General features: G+C 44.7%; 1 protein-coding gene and 2 long non-coding RNA genes across 10 annotated transcripts in view; 1 reads left to right on the top strand and 2 right to left on the bottom strand.

Annotated features, from left to right (window-relative positions):
- Positions 1–22,476, bottom strand: part of LOC127590903 (uncharacterized) — a 355,000-nt gene that overhangs the window by 103,782 nt on the left and 228,742 nt on the right. The window lies entirely within an intron of this gene.
- LOC127590863 (astrotactin-2-like) overlaps positions 1–22,476 on the bottom strand; it is a 138,471-nt gene that overhangs the window by 69,983 nt on the left and 46,012 nt on the right. For 4 of the 7 annotated variants that reach the window (XM_052050373.1, XM_052050370.1, XM_052050374.1 and 1 more), the window contains exons 4-10: positions 18,623–18,775; positions 12,709–12,816; positions 11,243–11,389; positions 7,433–7,600; positions 2,605–2,689; positions 1,903–1,977; positions 214–351 (exon numbers count right to left, since the gene is read on the bottom strand). In XM_052050373.1, the coding sequence (XP_051906333.1) occupies positions 214–351; positions 1,903–1,977; positions 2,605–2,689; positions 7,433–7,600; positions 11,243–11,389; positions 12,709–12,816; positions 18,623–18,775 (874 nt within the window). The remainder of the gene's footprint in view (positions 1–213; positions 352–1,902; positions 1,978–2,604; positions 2,690–7,432; positions 7,601–11,242; positions 11,390–12,708; positions 12,817–18,622; positions 18,776–22,476) is intronic. The other 3 variants (XM_052050372.1, XM_052050375.1, XM_052050371.1) reach the window with 2 other exon arrangements.
- LOC127590902 (uncharacterized) overlaps positions 1–22,476 on the top strand; it is a 48,472-nt gene that overhangs the window by 14,468 nt on the left and 11,528 nt on the right. The window contains exon 1 of one of the 2 annotated variants that reach the window (XR_007959789.1): positions 2,855–2,897. The exons of the other annotated variant lie outside the window; for it this stretch is intronic. This is a non-coding gene — a long non-coding RNA (uncharacterized LOC127590902). Of the gene's footprint in view, positions 1–2,854; positions 2,898–22,476 lie in introns of those variants that run through there. 2 annotated transcript variants of the gene reach the window in all.

The following is a 22,476-nucleotide window of genomic DNA, read 5'->3' as shown; positions in this document are numbered from 1 at the left end:
GAGAGGGAAGTCTGGGCTTCCCTGCTAAAGCTGTTGAACCCGCGACCCCGCCCCGGATAAGCGGTAGATGATGAATGGATGGATGGATGATGTCACTGTTTCTTAAAAGTGAGAAATTCTTAACATGTCATGTCTTATAATTCAATTGACTGTAGTTTGAAGTCCATAGGTGAGTCCCCCCCCCCCCCCCCAAAAAAGACAATTTGGACTCACCTGACCTCTCCGGGATCTTCGCTCACCAGCACGTCTGTCTTACAGCTGGCGATGGGATTGATGGACAGCTCCACCGGCGGCACCACGAAGCTCTTGCTGACAGGCAGCCACAAGCCTTGGCCCAGACTATAGAGTGATCTGCGTTAGCACAATCACGAGACGAGCATTTCAAGCAAAAAAAAAAAAAGAAATGTTGTTTTGAAAGTTAACTCAAAGTACTTTTTGTCATACTGCTATTTGTATGAGGAAAGAATACCGTTTGTTTTTTGTTTTTGTTTTTTTTTTTTGCCGGAAGAAGCTTCAGGAGGAAAGCCAAAGATGACAATCCACAGGAGTCCAAGAAGAAACAAAAATCGGCCTCACCCAGAACACGGAGCAAACAAACAAACGCTTGAGATGGGGGTGGGGGGGATGGGGGGGGGGAGTAACATCCGCTCAAATGCTGTCATGCAAAATCTTGGGAGGATATATTGAATTAAAAATCCTCTGGGGTCACAGCCACATTATATATCGCACCCCCTTATCGTAACGCGCAGCATCAAAGATGCCCCAAATGCCAAAAAAAACGTCTTCTTACGTGCCAAATCCACCGACTCACTCGCATCGGGGGGGGGAAAACTATCTCGCCGTAACAGATGAAGAAATATTTCCCGGTAAATTTTCCACGGTGCCACTTTTTGCACTCGCTCATCCTCGCGGTGTTTTCCAAAGCGCCCTGTGTATGTGTGTGTGAAGCCAAACCCCCCCGCTGAGATGAAGCCCTTCTTTTCAATCGCCTTGGAAGTGAAGAGCAGGGCGAACTTCTCCGCCCCTGTCTTTACCCGACATCCGCCACACAGACAAAAACACCTCGGTCTCCACCTATTAATCAATGGCTTCATCGATCAGGAGTTGTTGTTCTTCCTGAATCTGCGGTCCAATTTCATGTTTGGATTATTTTTTTCTATAACGACGCACGTCAAGCGAAAGTGGAGGTTAAAACTACATAAAAAGGAGTCGCGAGGAAACAGGGAGACGTAAATAAAATGTGTTACGTCACCGCCGTAGGAATGAAAGTCCGCTGAAGTCTTTACTGCATAAATACGGGATATAATTGTGTACTTTTAATCACGAGGTGAAATACTTAACAGTGCCCGGCAAAATGGTACTCCAAATTGCCGCTTGTTACAAACACATCTGCTCGTACTTCTTGAAAGATGTCGACGATGGAAAGTCGACCTAAACTGGCAGTAAAACAAGTTGAATGGACTCGCACTTAAGATTGATAATTTTCTCAGGAATTCCAAACATTTTCTTTGATTAGCATCATTAATTTTTTTAATTGCCCGACTTCCAAAATGAGAAAAGTGGGAGTCATTTTTACTGGGAACAGGACATTTTTTTTTCTCTCGATCATCGGCGACTGGAACGGGATTTTTCTTTCTTTTTGTTTTTTTTATTTTATTTTGAAAATCCATTCTCCTGTTACCGCTCTAATCAACACCAGCAGGCCCGTGGCGCTGGTAGGACTAGACCTCAGCAAGAATTGCATTATCGTGTCCAGCCAGCTGTGTCTGTTCCTCCGCGGGCATCTTTATGCTCCATCACCCACCCACCCCCCCTCCCAGAAAAAAAAAAAAAAAAAAACAACAACTTACTGGCAAGATGGTCAAAGAGGGTCATGCACTTACGTGTCGTTCCACAACTCACCTGAAGATTCTCTCCGGGGCTTGTTCGCCCGTAACCAGGTCGTAACCTTTCTCAAGGTTAGCGTACGGCCAAGGCCTTTTGAGGAAGGAAGGAGGAGAAGGAGTGATGTCATCACATCGCTGCTCAGTTACAATGTAAGTACAACATTGAGTGTATGAAGCAGATGGAACACGCTCGATGATGCCCAAATAAAAGTGACGCATTAAAAGGTGTGTTTGCGCGCGGCTAAGACGACCGTCTGTCACCAAAACGGCGATTGGGAACCGGGATCGCGGTTGACGGGATCCAGCGGACGGCAGACAGAGGTGAACGGCAATGTGAAACATGGCCGCAGTTGGCCGCATGGCTCATTAGACTTTGTTTGGGTTTTTTTTTTCTTTTTGAATGCCTCCGCTGGGTTCGTGCCTGCTTTCCAAGCTGCTTTTGCAGCACCGCGTTTCTGTATCTGAAATTTGTTCTCTTCAAAGAAACAAACAATACAAGTGGACGCGCATGGAGTTTTTCTGCCTCTTGCTATACATTGATAATGCATTCTTCAGAGTAAATCCAGATTCAGACGAACAGCGAGAAAACTCAAGACTGTGAAAAACCCGGACTTCAAAAACCAACTCATTCATCATTTTTTTTTTCTTTTGGGTGGAAGGAGACGACAACCTGTACGTAAGGTCATGAGATCCATTTTCATGCGCAGGCGGCGCTTACCCTTCATTCTGACCCCAGTCGCTGCGAACGCAGAGGTGCTTATGGACAAGATCCGGGGAATAGCCGTCGTGACAGCTGCATTCTCCTGAGACGGAAAGAAAAAAAAAGAGGCGGGAGCTATTTGTTTATTGTCAGCAGATGAATACATTTCCATTTTGAACAGTCGAACCTCATTTCCCGGCTTCACTTTTAACAGAACAGAAAGATTTGAAGGAGCTCTGCTAATATACTTCACTGTATTAAGGAGCGACCCGGTAGTCCAGTGGTTAGCACGTCGGCTTCACAGTGCAGAGGTACCGGGTTCGATTCCAGCTCCGGCCTCCCTGTGTGGAGTTTGCATGTTCTCCCCGGGCCTGCGTGGGTTTTCTCCGGGTGCTCCGGTTTCCTCCCACATTCCAAAAACATGCATGGCAGGCTGATTGAACACTCTAAATTGTCCCGAGGTGTGAGTGTGAGTGCGGATGGTTGTTCGTCTCTATGTGCCCTGTGATTGGCTGGCAACCGATTCAGGGTGTCCCCCGCCTACTGCCCGGAGACAGCTGGGATAAGCTCCAGCACCCCCACGCGACCCTCGTGAGGATCAAGCGGTACGGAAAATGAATGAATGAATGAATGAATGAATGAATATTAAGGAGCAATATTTGATATTAGCCAACGATGACAAATACATATATATGGTATCTTGTTTTACTTCACCCTGCCTGTAAATTAAAAAAAAAAATGTGACATAGGATTGACGATGGCAATTGTGGATTCTTAGGTCAGATTTCGCCAAACCCGAAATAAACAGCGCTCGCTCGGCCCGCTTTTGGAGGCACAACAGTGGAAAAAATAAAAAAAATGCGTAATGGCCACGCCGGCGACACCATTCACGTTTTATCACCCACTGTTTAATAATTTAGCGGCGGAGTTTATAGACTCGCCGCTCGCTCAAGGGGGAGAGACGCGTCGGCCGGATAGGATGCAGTTAAAGAGCGGCAACAAATATTCGGATTGCCCTTTGTCTGGTAAATGGAGCCTTGCTGAAAAGCAACATAGGCCGCAATAAAGTTTGGGGAAGGAAGGATAATAGTTGCACCCGAGACAGCGATCCGTCGGATGAATAATAGCTGCTGGTTGCAAAGCGTCAGTTTTCATACGCTATGATCGTCATATGGCGTCAACATATGAAAAAAACAAACAAATAAAAAAGATGTTTAAATTCATTCATTCATTCATCTTCCGTACCGCTTGATCTTCACTAGGGTCGCAGGGGGTGCTGGAGCCTATCCCAGCTGTCTTCGGGCAGTAGGCGGGGGACACCCTGAATCGGTTGCCAGCCAATCGCAGGGCACACATAGACGAACAACCATCCACGCTCACACTCACACCTAGGGACAATTTAGAGTGTTCAATCAGCCTGCCACGCATGTTTTTGGAATGTGTGAGGAAACCGGAGCACCCGGAGAAAACCCACGCAGGCCCGGGGAGAACATGCAAACTCCACACAGGGAGGCCGGAGCTGGAATCGAACCCGGTACCTCTGCACTGTGAAGCCGACGTGCTAACCACTGGACTAGCGGGCCGCCCATGTTTAAATTTTTGTATTTAAATTTTTTTGGTGGATTATTTATTTCATAAATCTATTTCAGCACTCCAATGTTTTTTTTTAATGGCTCCATTTGACGATAAAAGGTGACGAGTTTGCAAAATTAATTAAATAAATCACCAATATTTGACTCCTATTGCTTAAATTTTTTTGTCATGTCCTGTTTTTTTTTTTTTATAAAATATTATTATTCATAATAATCAGCATTTAAAAAAAATGATGAAACACAAACAAATACAAACAATTAGCTTACGTACAATTCGATTTCAATTCAATTAATCGTTCAATTTCCAGGTTGGCGTGACACGCTTTCGTCAGGATACGCCAAGGATCGTGAATTGCAGTCTTTTGCCTTTAAGACTATTTTGACGAGGCAATTCCGTCTCGGTGCTCAGTTGCGCGCAAGTTGGAGACATCATTTCTAATTAGGAAAACAAAGGAAGCGAGGAGGTTCACGGGTCTTTTTACGAGGATACTTATGATGATGGATGCCGCAATATAGTTCTTCCTTAGTGGGGCGTTTAACTATGCGGCGGAATGAATTGGCTAATAACGGCAACGGCTCATCCTACTAAAACGATAACTGGAGTCGTCGCATTATTAAGGCGACATCGTCAGGGTAAACGCAGGTTCGGGATTTAACTGCCAGCACCCGCTCTGGGGCGATTGCGTAATCACGTGTCAAAGGGAATCGCGTCTTATATGTTATGTGTTGTGTTTATTATTTGACTTGGATTATGTTAACTGTTTTGTTAACTCATTCACTCCCAAAGACGTTTTTAAACGTCTTTTCAGACTTGGTCCAGAATTGGCTGGTACTGAATGAGTTGAGCGCTTTGTTATAGCTGCCGCTGTTGTGAAAGCGCTATATAAATCAGCATGTATTGTATTGTATGATAATTTTTTTTCTTTTTTTTTTCTTCCTTCATACTGTATACACATATTTTAATTGGCATGTTTATGCCGAAAGAACGAGATCCCGGATACAAGCGGCCGAAATGAGTTTTCTCCGCAGGGTGTCCGGGCTCTCCCTTAGAGATAAGGTGAGAAGCTCGGTCATCCGGGAGGGGCTCAGAGTCGAGCCGCTTCTCCTCCACATCGAGAGGAGCCAGATGAGGTGGCTTGGGCATCTGATTCGGATGCCTCCTGAGCGCCTCCCTGGTGAGGTGTTCCGGGCATGTCCCACCGGGAGGAGACCCCGAGGAAGACCCAGCACACGCTGGAGAACCCAACATGTACAGTTTGGGTACACAGATGAGGTGGCTTGGGCATCTGATTGGGATGCCTCCTGAACGCCTCCTTGGTGAGGTGTTCCGGGCATGTCCCACCGGGAGGAGACCCCGAGGAAGACCCAGGACACGCTGGAGAGACTATGTCACTCAGCTGGCCTGGGAACGCCTCGGGATCCCCCGGGGAGAGCTGGAAGAAGTAGCTAGGGAGAGGGAAGTCTGGGCTTCCCTGCTAAAGCTGTTGCCCCCGCGACCCGGCCCCGGATAAGCGGTAGAAGATGGATGGATGGATGGATGGATGGATGTTTATGCTGTAATACATGTTCATATTTTTACATTTATATTTTCTTGGACGACAAGCGACCGTTATAATGTACAGATTCGTTATGTAATGAGGTTCGTACGCGACATAGTTCATGCTATGCTAACCCCCCCTCCCCCCCACAGAGTTCTGAATTTTTCAGACAGATATTTTCTCTGCCAATTAATTGTTCATTTTCACCACAATCTTCGGAGTGCCCTTGAAATAAGTAGCCGGTGACAAAATAAAGTGTGTTAGCCAATCTCAGCCCGCGTCGTTTAGCGGCGAATGAACATTTCCCTCCATCTGGTCAGAGTTACTCCTCGCCAATGTTGACTCGAGGCACAGCCGAAGCGTTTCCTTAACATTGTTTTGCTGTGCTGGTGTGCCATGTTACACTGCTGCTCTGGTAGAGGACACCGATGGAAAGAAGACTGCTTTGGTGAAGAGCACCTTGAACTTTCACTAGAGGACACATTAGCCCCACCCCCCAAGGAGACTCAACATATTGAAGGCAATCTCTCATCAAATAATCTTGCCGCCGAAAAAAGGACAGGCGAAAGGGGAAGTAAATTGGGAGCGACAAGGAGACCGGGGCGAGACGAGGAACATTCTTACAAGGAGAATCTCCCAATGCAGCAAGCTCGGATAGAGTAAACGACTCCCAAATTAAATTAGAGTGAATACTGATCCGGGTTGCGTAGAAATACACAAGCGGCGAATTGTAGGCGATCCTTAACGCAGCATAATCCACAAACTCCATCGTTGGCATCTTGATGCGGTGAGGATGGATGGGAGTATGTGTGGCTCTAATCCATTATGCATCAGCCTTCGATGTCGCCCTTGACCACGGTGACATTAATTCACATACATTACAGATGTAATCCATTCTAATGAGCTTAGTCTTGATGTAGTGGCCACGCGGCGCCAGCAGGAGCGACGTCGCTCGAGCGACGACATGACACTCTGCACTCGCGGCTTTGCTTCAAGTCCTTTTTTTAACGTCAGCGCAAATATGCTCGGAGATGTTTGACGTGCGAAAGGGTGTTGTTAGGGAACCGCCGAAATTTTATTCCTATCCAACCGTGTGGAGTTTTTTTTTTTTTTCCCCCCACAACTGGAACTTCTTTCATACCTTTTTGTACCTTTTTTCACAGTCTAAACCGTGGGTGGGCAATTCAGCAATTCATTTTCTTGAAATCATTCTCCGAGCGCCATGCCAACATGCTCACCAAAACCTTTTTTCGTATTAACATACAGCATTCCATTTTCTTAAAAGCTCACAACGCGCCTTAATAAAAAAAAAAAACGCTCCATCTAGTGGATGCATTGTAGATTGCATCTTATAAAGCGTTGCATCCAATATATGAAAAAAAATGACAAAATAGGCCATTCATTGAAGGTGCGCCTTTTAGAGTGGAAAATACGGTAATGCAATATGTAAAGTGTTTAAGTGTACTGATTTATGGAGCTGCTACTTGTGTATATTTGTTAATTTTTTTAAATTTATTATTAACATTGCTGCCGTTTGCATCCATACTTCTATCGCAGTGCCACCAAAAAAAAAAAAAAAAAAAAAAGTGTTTATTGTTGATGAACCGGCTCGCACTAAATCATAACATGGACGTAATTACGTGAAGTGATGTCGCGTCCAGGCGTAGGCACATAATCGCTCCACGATGTTTTGCGTCCACGTTTGCATTCACCAACCTGTGTCCCGGTCGCAAATCTGCTCGCAGGGGTCGGTCGTCCTCTCTCCGCAGTAGTCTCGCACCCACTGCGTCGACGAATTGGTCTGGTAGTACAGGATGAGCTTGGATGGGTTGAGCCAGTTGGAGACATCCAGGAAGCTGCCCATACCCACCACAAAACTACTTCCTGTGTAAGAAAGCAATAAAATAAAATAAAATAAAAAGACAAAGTGAGACAATTCCTCAGAGCCAAGAGTTGTCATACTCATCGTACGGCTTTATTTTTCACGCCCAATTGAAAGGCCCCCTTTTGTCCAGACCGTATTTAAATCCGATCCCGATAACGCCGGTATTTTATGGCACCTCCTTGATAATTGCAGTAGAGAGAGCGTGTTGCTCATCGGCGCCCGAGTTACCTTTCTTTCTTATTGCTCCCGGGCCAATCATTAAACTCTGATCACTGAACAGGATTATCCTTAATTGATGCCAACGACTTTTACTTTCAACGAGGGCGCCGAGGGGGATCGCGGCATACATAAAGATTCCTTTTACGGCGACACGTTGCTGCCGACCGGAAGGGGAGGCCGGCAGAGGCATTCGGAGGGAGCGCACGTTGCTGCGTAAAGGTCAATACAAATCCGGCGCCACGGTAGGGCACACAAAAGGCAGCGGATGGCATTAACATTCTCTTTCAAGTCGCGGACGGATGAATCCAGATAAAGGCACTGAAACAGTCACTCGAATCTAAAAAGCGCAAGAAAAATATCCCGGCTTGGGTTTTTATTCCGGCAGACACATTTTGACACCACATTAACAGGTCTGCCGTGTTGCCTTCACCTTTGTTGTCGCAATTATTTTTCCACGCTCTCACTAGATTCGGGCGTGGGCGAACGCTCGCGCTGTACCCTGGGAAAAATGTAAACAGTGCCATGAGGGCAATATTCTGCCATGTAAAAGGCCCGTGCGTGAAATGCGAGCTTATGTAACTACGATGGCTCTTGAGATTGGACCGTTAGATACGTTGGAGCGCAGCATTTATGTTTGTTTGTCCATCCGAATATTAGCAGACCAGATGCTATGTTCCGGCACAGTGAATGAGGGAAAAGTTAAAAAAAATAATAATAATAATGAATTATGAACAATCCATAAGCACTTGATTGTGTGTTTAAATGGCGATCACTCTGATTAGTTGTTCACTAGCGAATCAGTGCACGAGAATGAAAGTACTTTTTTTTTTTTAGAGTACCGGTAGCTTCTGCTTGTATAAGGTTCTGTACATTGGTGAACTTTATTTAAGATAAGATAAGATATCCTTTATTCGTCCCACACTGGGGAAATTTACAGCCTCCAGCAGCAAGAATGTATGTAGAAAGAAGAAAGGAGAAAGAGAAAAAAAAAAACAACAAACATCTTTCAATTAAATACAATATGAACACAAATGGATAAATCGCAGTACTATTTACAATTTTCCTTCACATCATTTAATTATTATTATTATTATGATTGTTATTTTTTGATGCAACCCCGTCTGCGGATGGTATAATAAACACTAACTCCTCGTTTACAGAGGGGGTTTTAAAAAGCAGGCGAATAAGAGCATAAGGTCACACGTGCATGTGCACACGTGTTCCCGACAGAATATATGGAAGAAAAAGACTGACCAAGGCCATCAAAAGGCCATTTTTCAGGAGGAGGCGACCGAACAATGACGGCCAATGTTTGTGTTCGGTTATTGAAAAGACAAGATGTCGATTCATTTTTTATTTTCTCGAAAAAGTGGAAAACGAACGTCTTTCTCTTCACGTCACACAAAAAAAAAGGTGGCCATTGTTATTATACAATAATATATATAATTATATACAATAATAATCATAATTAAATGATGTGAAAGAATTGTAAATAGCACTGCGATTTATACATTTTGTGTTTATATTGCACTTAATTGAACGGTGTTTGTTGTTTTTTTTTCTTCTTTCTTCCTACGTTCTTGCTGCTGGAGGCTGTAAATTTCCCCAGTGTGGGACAAATAAAGGATATCTTATCTTATCTTATCTTATTATCTCAGATCATAGGAGCTACTGTTCACATGAAGACTCAGTTGCTAACCAAAACAACGGCACCAAACCTCCATTTCGTTCTCACAGAATGAAAAGTGGAGACTCTTAAGTTCCCTGCAAAGTATAACCAAATAAAATGTTATTTCTCATGTAACATGACTGGTTAACGTGGACATGGATCTGGGTCAAACTTTCTATTTCAGTGAAATGAAACTATGGAAAAAAAAAAAAAAAAAGATGTTGCTCTTTGATCGAGTGCCCACCCATCGCAAAATAACAAGACCCGGTCGAGCTAATGATGAGGTGTTAAGAAAAAGGGACTCCTTTTCTCTTCTTCCTTTAGCTTTTTTGCTTTCACGCCGGTACACTTTCACACTTTTTTGTTGTTTTTTTTTTTTTGTTTGTTCTTTTGTTGTTGTGGTTCTTGTCAGACTCCTGCCTGCCTATGCCGTCGCGGTCCATTAGTCACTCCTGTCGAGGTTTGTTGTTTATCCCGATACACATCCTTAGCACTCGTCTCTGACCTACCTTCCATCACTCATTATTTCCCCACTATAAAGAATTTATAGAAGGTGGCACACATCTCTGCTAGCCGTGGAACTGTGGTTCATCAACCACAATCCCCCGCCACACACACACACACACACACAGTCCACTTGAACCTTTGTCTGGATTTGTTGTTTTTGTGCTTTTTTTTTTTTCGCATGCCCACTGATATGCGTCAGCCTTTCAAACTGCTGCTTTGCTCGTCTTCAGCCACAAAGAAAAATGTTGCGGTGAAACGGCAATATTAAAAAAATGGAATAACATGATGTTCAAAGCACCTTCAGGTTTTTTTTTGGGATTTTTAATTTTTTTTATTTTAATTAGAACCCTTAAGAGAAAGCCTTCGTCCTATCCAGTGATGCCAATATCCGGCCCTCGAGATCCCCTATCGAGCTCATTTTAGATGCTTCGCTGTTCCAACACACCCAATTGAAATGATGAGGATTGTTATCAATCTTGCGCAACGCTTGATCATTTCAATCGTGTGTGTTGGTGGAGGTAAACTGAGAAAAACAGAATATTTTTATATTATAAAAAAAAAAAAATATATATATATATATATTTTATTCTTTATTATTCGGCGGAGGGCGGCCCGGTAGTCCAGTGGTTAGCACGTCGGCTTCACAGTGCAGAGGTACCGGGTTCGATTCCAGCTCCGGCCTCCCTGTGTGGAGCTTGCATGTTCTCGTCGGGCCTGCGTGGGTTTTCTCCGGGTGCTCCGGTTTCCTCCCACATTCCAAAAATATACATGGCAGGCTGATTGAACACTCTAAATTGTCCCTAGGTGTGAGTGTGAGCGTGGATGGTTGTTCGTTTCTGTGTGCCCTGTGAATGGCTGGCAACCGATTCAGGGTGTCCCCCGCCTACTGCCCGAAGACGGCTGGGATAGGCTCCAGCACCCCCCGCGACCCTAGTGAGGATCAAGCGGCTCGGAAGATGAATGAATGAATGAATGAATATTCGGCGGAGTGATTGGCAACGGGTCAAGCTGCGGGTTAATGGTACCTTCTGTGAAAGAGCGTTTCATTGCCGCGCCTGACGCAAAGTGCCGCTGGCACAAACGGGTGAAGAAAGACAAATTGTATGGAGTCAATAAAGAAATTAAAAAAAAAAATCCGACTCGTGGTGGGGAAAATCGGAGAACGATGACGCCGCGCAACAAATGCGCGGCGGCGCAGCGGTTGGGAATCGATTCGCCGAGTCTAATGCACGCGTCGTACACTTACCATCTGCGACAAAGTGCTCGGGCACATGGAGCGTGACCTTGACAGTGAGCGGGCAGGAATCCTGCGTGGCGTAGACAATGGCCACGACACAAGTGCTGATGGTAATCAGCGTCAAGGTGACCTTGTTTAGAGGGCTGTGTGGGTGGCCTGCACGTAAACAAAGAGAAACAAGGTTACCGGTAAATTGTTTGGTATTTTGCATCGATCCAACGTGTCAACAGATGAGTGGAATCATCAACACTGACACACAGGTAAAAAAAACAAAAAACAAAAAAAAAACAATACGAATCCGGGATGAAACCCGAGAAGGTCGGAAAGCGACACCATTGGAGTAGCCTTAATTATGGGCTCCATCACGGAATCGGGGTCAGGGGGGTTGGGTTTTTTTTTAAAACAAAAACATTTTTAAAACATTCTTTTTCACAAGATCTAGGTTTAAGATTTATTCTGTAATATATGATTTTTTTAAAGGTGTCTTGGGGTCACTGTTATTCTTACAGTTTGAACTATTATAATCATTTTTAATGGGGTTGGGGGGCAGGGGGGTCAATTACTAATGGTCTTTCGCCACTCACGGCAGGGATCGGTTCTTATCGCTCACAAATCACAGGACGTTCTTCACCCGATGACGCCCGGGTTATAATGACGTATTGAGATAAGATCGAACCCCGATGCAGATAAGCATCCAATCTGTCTTCTGACATGATGCATTTCTACGTTAATAAACCCCCCCCCCCAAAAAAAAAAGAAGCAATCGGGCCACTTTGTTTTCAGAGGTGATTTATGTTGTTATTTTCAATGGCACCCTTGCAAATTGGTTATTTTAGTTGCCCTTTGGCTCCGCCGCAGCTCCCATTTGCCAAAGTGGGTTCACGGGGAATACAATTAGCCACCTAACCTTCAACTCTTGGCGTTTGTCAGTGTGCATGATTTAAAAAATAATAATAATAATAACTAAATAAGGGGCTTACTGGAAGATGTAAGTTATACGGGACACACCAGCGCTGTTTCCAAAGCATGGCCGAAAGTTTGAAAATAGCACGAGACATCTGAAGGTCAAAATCAAGGGAGCCAAAGTGAGGACAATGAATTACCGTGATTGAATCACGTGTCTATCACGGTCCCAAGTCTGGGAAGGGGCAGCAAGTGTTGAGTCTGCGGGGGGAAAGTGCCGGGGGCCGGCTAATCCCTTTGTGGGAGTGGGTGGTGTCAGCGGCCTCGCGAATGGGGTCTCTCAATTACTCTAAAAGCCTACTCAGTAGACAAAAGCATGTGCACTCACGCTAGCAAACATTTGCTCGACGGCCGCAAACCCGACACACTTCGGTGTTTGTGCACGTGCGCGCCGACGGCGAATGTGTGTTTGGGCTTAAGCGCTCGACGTGCGTTTTATCTGGAAATTCCTTTTCGCGTGCGCGTCTCGAGCACTTTGTTTGCGAGCGCGCAAGAGGCGGCTTGCTCCTCACCTTTGCTGCGCCGTCGTCCTCTGTGCTGCTCGGTGAAAAACTTTGTCTGGTTGTCGTCCTCGGGCTCTGACCCTGATTCTCCTTGAGGACCAAACATGCCTGCGGTTGCTTGAGAAGATAAGGTAAAATGGGGGAGGGTTTGGGGGTGGGGGGGGGGATGGGACATTGGAAGGAGGGAGGAGGAAATCCAATGAGGAAGAGTCACTTGATGGCTAGTTATGGACATTTTGCTTAAATCAGGCATGTCCAAAGTCTGGCCCGGGGGCCAAATCCGGCCCGCGGTCGAATATCATCCGGCCCTCGGCCTCTGTCATAAAATCAGTGCCGTCTGGCCCGCAGGTTGGGCGCAATGGAACACATGTTGCATTGACTGAGGTCTCGTAGACTGGTGAGTGATGTTTCATAGAGTACGGCTTCCCTCTAGTGGCTAAATGAGTAATAGCATTCACTAAATGAGTAATAGCATTTAGACACTAGAGGGCATCACTCACGAGTTAACAAGACATCACTCCGTGTTTATATTGACTGATATGTCATATTTCAAATGATCCTTGCAGTTTTGGATATGTGTATTGCTTGTTCATTTCCCTGTTGTTCGAGTCAAAGCTTTTGTGACTATTGAAAAGTCATGGTGATACATGTTATGTTTCAAATCAATCAATTTGCACTCAGGAGACGTCTGTTTAAGAAAAAGTCAAGTGAATAAGCAGTTGCATGTGATATACCTGTTTCAAATGAACCAAAAGAAATTCTTAAGACTGTTGAAATTAAAATAAAAATGGAAATGTGAAACAGACTGGCTTACTAAAATTTGTTGAACAATATTGTTGTTCAATGTAAAGAATGTCAGCCAAGGTCGGCCCCCCGACATTTTACCACATAAAATCTGGCCCCCTTGGCAAAAAGTTTGGACACCCCTGGCTTAAATGATCGTTTGGGTTTCAGACTTGATGAAGCAGCATGTGGTTCATCAATTGCTATTCTCGTACACAATGTTCGGAGTGATTTAAAAAAAAATGCATATGGTGAAGCACTGAAGATTGTTTATTCCAGTCTTATGAAAAAAATATATATATTGCCATAACCTCTCGAGTGTGAGCTACACATGCTAATTACTACGCCAGCATTCTGCCGCATATATGTGTCATTTTATTATAACTATCATGTCGCTATGTTTGGAAGCAACGGCTGCATCTTAGTTTTCTCTATTGGAGGAGTCGGCATCAATGCATTCAGTCCGATTTAGTTTCCCACTCGGAATGGATTGCAATAGCGAGGTAAAAAAAAATAAATAACCCGAGAGTGCCCGCATACTGTGCACCGTATACGTATCGGCGCATGCCAGTTCAAATGTTAAATAGACTCTATGCATCGTGAGTACACTTCATAAACAAACCCTTTCCCAGGCCACAAATAAAAGTAATGATGAAACTATACGCGGGAGAAAATAAAACCCAGAGAAAGAGCCTTCATGAATTAGCAAAGGGGGAAAGCAATTTCCCCGAGTGCATTAGCAGCTCACTGAACATCAAAATCAATTTCGGGTTTATTAACAACGCGGTCGCAACTCCCGCTGCCTGCCGTTTCTGTTTGTTGTCATAAAATAGTCAAACGTCGCATTCCGTTTCTTGCTCACCTTTTAAGTGGTTTTCTTTAGTGCTCAGTCATTTTCATTCCCTGGCACGATTAAAAGGGCAGCGTTTCAATTTGTTTTTTTTTTTTATATTACAAAACTATACGTCTCTCGATGATGCATGCATTAGTTGCTGTTGTATTAAAAAACAATCACAATTTATGATCTTTCAAGAGTAACGCATAAGAACACTCAGGCCTAAAAACATTTCTCGGAAAAAAAAAAAAAATATCCATGAGTTCAAGGCTAGGCTTTTAAGATCATTCAAATGTTCCTGGGAAAGGGGAATTTGGTTTCAACATTTCTGGCTCATCCTCCGAATGTGTTGAAACCGCTCGGAACGGAGGTCCTTCCTTTGTTCGCGTCCTCCTTATCAGCAAGACAGGCAAGTCCGTCTTTAAAAGGAAGCATTAAAGTGTCATGTGATGCAGGTCTTGAGTCTAGATGCGAATACGCAATCTTCATTTTGGGCTCCGTGGTAAAACTATCGTATAATCTCCAAAGTGGTCCTCGGCGTCCCTCCTTATCATTGAAACCGCGAAAGGCATTGTTGATATCCGTTTGTTGAGGCAGTTTCGTAAGCTGTTTGAGCAAGAAATGCAGACTTGATGCACTGCCTACTGCTGACGTAGTTTGGCCTCGTGGACTACAAAAATACAGTCTAGACTTTTTTTTCCTTTTGTTTTGTTTTCCCGATCGCTCGTCCTCTTCTTAATGTTCATGTCATCTGATAAAGCCTTTTATTCTTCCTATAATAACCATAACCAGTGACACTCCATGGGCTGGGGAATAACCCGACTTCTTCAAATACTCCCCTTCCATTAGAAGGGATAATGGCCATTTAGGGGGGGGGTTGGGTTGATAATATCTGGAGGGTTTTGAGCGTTGTGAGCGCCTGTGTGTGTGTGTGTGATCAACCGTAGATGACAGGCCAATTGTGCTTCCAGCCTACTGCTGCGGTTTGATAAATATAACCGTACCGGCATACATTGGATATCAATCACACTGAACAAAAATTGTTTTGTACAGTATTTTCCCATCTTCCCTTTTAGTAGTGCTCTTGCAGTTCATTTCTTCACTTCGGTTTTTATTTTATTGTAAATTTTTTTTATCTTTCCGGGTCCCTCCGTGGTGCTATCCTCAAAGCAAAGTCTCTTGAAAAGCATCAACTTCAAATGCATGCTGGTAAACACGGCATGACAGTGTGCTACAATTTTCTATTTCTGTATGCAAAAAGCCATATTCGGCTCCGGGATACAATGACCTTTGAGCACGATAAACATCAATACCGGTCTAAGATGAATAATGTAGATGCAAAACAAACAAACAAACAAAAAACAAACAAACAAACAAACTGAAACCCTTCAAACACAATTGTGGTGTTAATAATTAAATGAGTTAGAATAACAAAAAACATCTCATAGCATTTAGCATTAACCGTCACACAACCACCAATGTCATAACATAACATAAAACACCCAATCCTTACTTTTTTTTTTTTTTTTACATAGGCTCAACTTCTATTTGCCTCCAGAGGTTGTTTTTATAAATTGGTACAAGCATATAACATCTGCTATCTTTGGACCAGGCAGGTCAGAGTGCAATATTTCCATATTTCCGCGGGACAAATAAATACGCTGAAGAGGAAAATACTGTGCAACATAGGAAAGCCCAGCATGTACACTGCATTCAGATGCTCTGGCGTTGATAAATACTTCATGTGCAGGTTGATTTATCGCACACAAAAAGCATGCAAAGTTGGACGTGACCTCATCAACGCTTTCAACTTTTTTTTTTTTCTTAAAACCACAGATGTTGGATTTTACGGAACGCGAGTGTCAACTTGCGTCTGTTTTTGCACGCGTTTTAGTCACGTTGAGAGCAAGCCGTGCGCGTCCGGGGACAACGCGAGCTTGTAAATGAAGCCGACAGGCGCGGCAGGCCCTCACATGGCTATAATCACATTAAGGCGACATCTCGCCCTCTCTGACACCAGCTAAATATGTCCCAGTCAAACTCAATGCGAGGCAGCATGTAAAATCACACTCAAAAGGGGGTGTATGCAGATTAGCCACTTAGGATGCAGAACATGGCATGTGAGAGGCTGCCAAAACTAATCGGAGGAGCCCACTTGGTTGAAAAAGACATTGGGGGGGGAAAAAAATGCACCTTCGTCAATATGAATCAGCATTGTCAAATTGCTGCTATGATTAGAACCCTGAGGACATCGTCTACATTACTTTGTTTCTATATATATATATATATATATATATATTTTTTTTTTTCATTCATTCATTCATCTTCCGAGCCGCTTGATCCTCACTAGGGTCGCGGGGGGTGCTGGAGCCTATCCCAGCTGTCTTCGGGCAGTAGGCGGGGGACACCCTGAATCGGTTGCCAGCCAATCGCAGGGCACACAGAAACGAACAACCATTCACACTCACACCTAGGGACAATTTAGAGTGTTCAATCAGCCTGCCACGCATGTTTTTGGAATGTGGGAGGAAACCGGAGCACCCGGAGAAAACCCACGCAGGCCCGGGGAGAACATGCAAACTCCACACAGGGAGGCCGGAGCTGGAATCGAACCCGGTACCTCGGCTGTGAAGCCGACGTGCTAACCACTGGACTACCGGGCTGCCTATATATACATATATATGGATATATGGATAATGGATCGAGTGGATTCACAACCGTCCGTGTGGACTTAGCCCAAATGTGGTATCAAGTATGCTAAGTGTAATGCTGCAGTTGTGTTAGGGAGTCGACATAAAAGATGGTACGACAATACCTGCTGACAAAGGAGTGTGAATTTTCTCATCCCGGAGTGTGAATTTGTCATCCCAAAGCCAAATTCCAATCCTAGAGTTGGAATGAAACTCGACGAAGGGCAGGCGAACACCTGCAGAGCTAAGCTGAGCAGACAAAATTTCTCCCTGGGCTTTCCAGCTGAGCGACGGTTAAGACCTGATATCCTCCTAATGCGTACCTTGCACCTGCTTACCTTGGTCGTTTACGACGGGAAGGGGAATTCTACCATAGTGCACCTACAGCTGCTACTCGGAAGTATCGAAACAGAAAAGTATCAGCTTGTTCTGCGGACAGCCACTGGGCCAAATGAAAGCCATTAGTGACACAATGGCAGTTTATTGTGTTATTTTGGTGAGTGACCCAGACGATCTCCCCCACGCATCGTATGCCTTCAATGCCGCTTGTTCCTGCTCCACCCACCCAAACGCAAAGAACCTTTGCTTTTCTCCTATGCAGATTGCTCCATTATTTGTTGCGTTCTTGGTCCCAGTGACAAGTACTATATTTGAAATGTACTGGAGTGTACACGACCAGCCTGATGAGCGCATTTAAGTCCTGACATTCAGGCAAAAAAAATAATCATGAATGACGTCATTAAATGTGTTATCTGTAATGTACGGTACTAAAGATAACCCTGGAGGTGCAATTTTCGAGATTACCCGCAGTCTTCAAATGCCACATTAAAAAGGAAGACACACTTGCACAAACAGGGTGTCACCGAGTGTATTGAAAAGGTTCGGAGAATTGTTTTTTTTATGTATTCATGCATTAATCTACTTATTTATTTTATGATCATGGTTGATTGATATCACCAAAATGTGTTTCGTCCGAGTAAGTCTCCAGACTTAAAATCGACCCCCAAGAGCGTACATTTTACCGGTTGAAGAGGGTAAAGAAGGCAGCAACACCCGCAAAACACCAAACCACTGACATCTCCAAACTTTACGTCAAAGTCAAATTCCTGACCTAAAACCTATTGCGCCATGTACTGAAGCATCCGGTTTGCCCCACAGGGTTTGGTACGCTTGACGCATTTAACAAACTTTAACATGTACTACAAGGGGCGGCCCGGTGGTTAGCACGTCGGCTTCACAGTGCAGAGGTACCGGGTTCGATTCCAGCTCCGGCCTCCCTGCGTGGAGTTTGCATGTTCTCCCCGGGCCTGCGTGGGTTTTCTCCGGGTGCTCCGGTTTCCTCCCACATTCCAAAAATATGCATGGCAGGCTGATTGAACACTCTAAATTGTCCCTAGGTGTGAGTGTGAGTGCGAATGGTTGTTCGTTTCTGTGTGCCCTGCGATTGGCTGGCAACCAATTCAGGGTGTCCCCCGCCTACTGCCCGAAGACAGCTGGGATAGGCTCCAGCACCCCCCGCGACCTTAGTGAGGATCAAGCGGTTCGGAAGATGAATGAATGAATGTACTACATTCTTCCTGAAAAAAACAAAACATCGGATAACTTCATGTCGTACCTCTGGTGTGGCTGGGGACCCTGCGGCGGCTGGTCGACGAGCTGTGGATGACGTGCTGGTAGCGAGAAATGTCTGGCGGGGTTTTGGGAACGCGGAAGCTGTCCTGGAACCGCTGCATCAAATCTTCCACCGCGTCTCTGTTTGGGTCGATGGCTGCGGCGGGTGATGGAGAGAGTGAAAACGTCAGAGGCATCACAACGCTTGCCAGTGAAAATATGTTTTCAGGAAAAAATACGGGAAGGATCCTCGAGTCGATTCCGGGGCAGGCTCAAAATAACTTGGAATGGAAGATTCACGTGCCAAGAGCCAGCCTCATTTAAAAAAAAGATGTCAATCAATAAATAAATGACAATTTCTAGCTTTCAAAGGATTCCATCAATTCAATATTTGCCTCATCTCTCTAAAGGGATCCTGCCAACATTTCCTCTGGTGGCTCGGGCTCAGTCATTCTGATTGATGACACCAGAACACCTGGCTTTGGGCAAAGTGACCGTGTAGTTGAAAGAGAGTGAGAGAAAAAAAAAAAGCAGCTCTGCTCACGTTCCTTTCAACTAGAAAAGATAAAAAGGGAGGGTATAAAAGTCAACCGCCATTCCGCAGTGATCTTGCAAAGAATAATGGCGAGAACCTTTTGTGGCATCCAAAAAGGCCGGGAACGCTGATGACAATGCACTTCACGCTGTTATTACATTTTGGCATTTAATGGCCTGACGGAACACGAAAAGTATTACTGAGACACAATAGATGTTCAAATGGTGGCCCTCTCTAATAAAGTGTTCCCCAATTATCCGCTGGGTACGCTTTCCAATTAAGAAAATAATAATAATTGCCACCATGTTTTTTTTTTTAAACATTCTTTTCAAATTATCACAGAGTTATGTTCATACGCAGACATGAAAATGAAATGCTGGACCTATTCTGTTATTATGCAAAACTGCAGCATGTACCAATGCAATAAAGAGTCTAAGTGGTGTGTGGAGCCACTTGTTTTAAACTAAATATACTCGACTTCCTAAAATAAATGAATAAAGTCCCCCCCCCCACCCTCCCACACAAACACACTTTTGGAACCCTGAGGCCTTTAACATGACGTGGTTTGTTTACGATTCATTTATTTATTTTTTTGACTGATAAGCTTCAAGCTGCCAATAAATTTACCCACAGTCTGGTAACATCGAATCAATTCAATTACAAAACACGTCGAGAGAGTTTGCCCTCCATACTGAATATTCAGCAGCCGGTTGAGGTTGGATTGCACACGCAATGAGGGGAGAGAGAAAGGCTGAAGCCGTGATGGAGCTAATACAAGAGAGTCGAGAGTATGGAGTGAAAATAAGAAGCTTGGGCGTTGGGAACAAGTGCCATAAATACATCCTCCTCCGAACTGCGACCGCCGTTTCTCTGTCGTTTGTCTGGCGATGCGTTTGGTCAAAATGTAACAAACTGATTTGCAGAGGCTGCATTGCTGTGTGGTGGAGCACACGGACCAAAAAAAAAAAATAAAAATAAAAAATAAAGTTGAAAACTAACTAAAATATAAAGAGGAAACTGTATCCGTGGCCTGCTTGAAAAACAGAAAACGATTCTCATGACAAACAAGCCCACTTCAGTCTAATTTACGCTGTGTGCCGGGTGTTTTACATTTGCGGCTTCAAAACATCATCACTCATCAGCTCGTTGCCAGCCCCCCCTTGGCTAACCATCAACATTTTTTTTTTTTTTTTATCTGTACATCTGACAAAAGGGAGCTCTCGCCAGGAATACTGCCGGTGCAATTTGGACCACAATCAAGCATTTAAACAAGAATCAAAAAGACAAAAGGAAAGAGGGGGGGTAAAGAGGGTAAAATATCCCACTGTGGCACTCTTACGCAACGGAAATTTCCCCGTTCCAATTTAAACCGGCAATCAATTTGATGGCAACATTTACCATCTCCTCAGACTTTGACATACTCAAATCAAGACGCCACTGACAATGTAAACATTACGAAATCAAAAGCATCCTGTAAAATCGTTTTGTTTCTTTTTAAACGCCACTGGTGTACTGATGATGATGGAGCAAAAACAGTTGGAGGACATCATTTTTTTCTTTCGGTTCCTGACATTTTCACGTGGCGAAGGCATCCTTTCAAGGTTCCTGGCATCAAACAAAACCGTGCGTGTTAGCTTCGATGACGGTAATGCGACTGGTATTCATTCAGGTCTTAAAACATGCAGCTAACCCCTGCCCCACAAAAAAAAAAAAAGATGAAAGTACAACATGAATTTCAACTTCCGTTGTGTAATGTGCAGCTGTTTTTAAGTTGAGAGCAAAAGTGTGTCTTTCTGCGTTCGTTCCGCGGGGAGCCATGTTTCTTTCCCCGGGTTAATGGGAAATGACAGAACGCAAGGAAGGAAAAAAAAATATGGTTTCAGACTTATTTTCTTGGTGTGTTGTCGCTTTGGTGGGGCTTGGCAGTGACTCACTTTTGCTCCTGGCGATGTTATAAACTGAAGTGCAGGTATACCGCTACCCGGATTACGAGCAAGCGTTAGCCGTGTGCCACGGCCGAGCACTTCCAAACAGGACACAGGAACCTTTGATTCTATTTTCGGGTCCAAATGTAAGTCTTGTCAACCAAAAATTTCCACTCCACAGATCCAACAAGCCCATTGCTGTCAAGAGAGGATAGGATCTCTCTCAAGACATCCATCATTGTTACTTAGTGTTATGTGAAGGCTGTGTTCAAGAAACTTATGTTGCGCTGTGTGGAGGGATAGATGGGGGTGGGGGTGGGGGGGCAGGTTGCCAGGCGATATGAAGGCTACCGCGTTTGGCAGTTTATCTACAGCAAAGCATATGAGTGTGCGACATCGAAGGTTCGGCGATGCCTTTTGAGGCGCGGTGCGCTATTCACCACATCCCGAACTGCATTCCACAACATCTCAAGTGTTTACCTTGTGTCACTCGAAGGAAATTCTGAGCTGAATTCTTCGCACGGGGCAAGGCGACGCGCTTACAAAAACGGTCACGGGCTTGAATAGAAACATTAGGACAGTCTTGGGACTTTGGGGGGAAAACCGGTACAGTACTTCTGACAAATGATACTTTGGATTCCATACCCGAGCTGGCACCGATTTTCTCACGGCCAAAAGGCTGACTGAAATTCAAAGCGAGCGTCAAAGTAAATGTCAGCATGCTATTTATGCCAAGTTAATGGCAACTCTTTTCCTCGTGCATCCTATTTGTGTTCTGAGCCAACCTTGAGTGGCATCTGAATTTGTATTCACGCGAGCACATGCAGCCACAAGGGAAATGATGGGGAGGGTTTCCAAAGATCATTGGGCCCCCTGCCGTTTTAATTTGGCAGCGGGCGCAGGGGAATCTGCAGGGTGGGCGTTAAAAGCAAATTCTTTGACTCTTGTATTTCCTAGCTTTGGCGCACGGACACATACCGGAGCTCAAGCAAAGCAATCGAGTTGCATCGGCGTTGCCTCGCTTTTGCCTTCACCCCTTCACGCCTCGGAGAGCAAATGATGACAGAGCCGATCAATAAGGATGAAATGCAGGGGTTTCAAAGCCAAAGCATTTGATTCCCCGCCTGATTTATCCAACGCGCCGTTGTTCCAAGAAGGAGAATTCAAGTCGAGCAATCTGAGGAAGCATTGACGCCGCCGCCGCTTCCAGACTTGTGACAGCGACATGAAAGCGGGCTAAGCAGCCAGACAGGTGCAAAGACAAAGACAAAACTGCCGGGAAGACAAAGGATGCGTGATGAATGAGGACTGTCGAAAAGAGACGAGAGACGAAAGATGAGGGTCAAGCGGTGTCGAGATGAGACAGCGCAAGCGTTGGCACATGCGCGGGAATCCAGT

Source organism: Hippocampus zosterae, chromosome 18 (assembly GCF_025434085.1).
Source record: "Hippocampus zosterae strain Florida chromosome 18, ASM2543408v3, whole genome shotgun sequence".
Taxonomy (NCBI): domain Eukaryota; kingdom Metazoa; phylum Chordata; class Actinopteri; order Syngnathiformes; family Syngnathidae; genus Hippocampus; species Hippocampus zosterae.
Note: the sequence above shows the minus strand (reverse complement) of the source record. Positions and strands in the feature narration are given on the sequence as shown.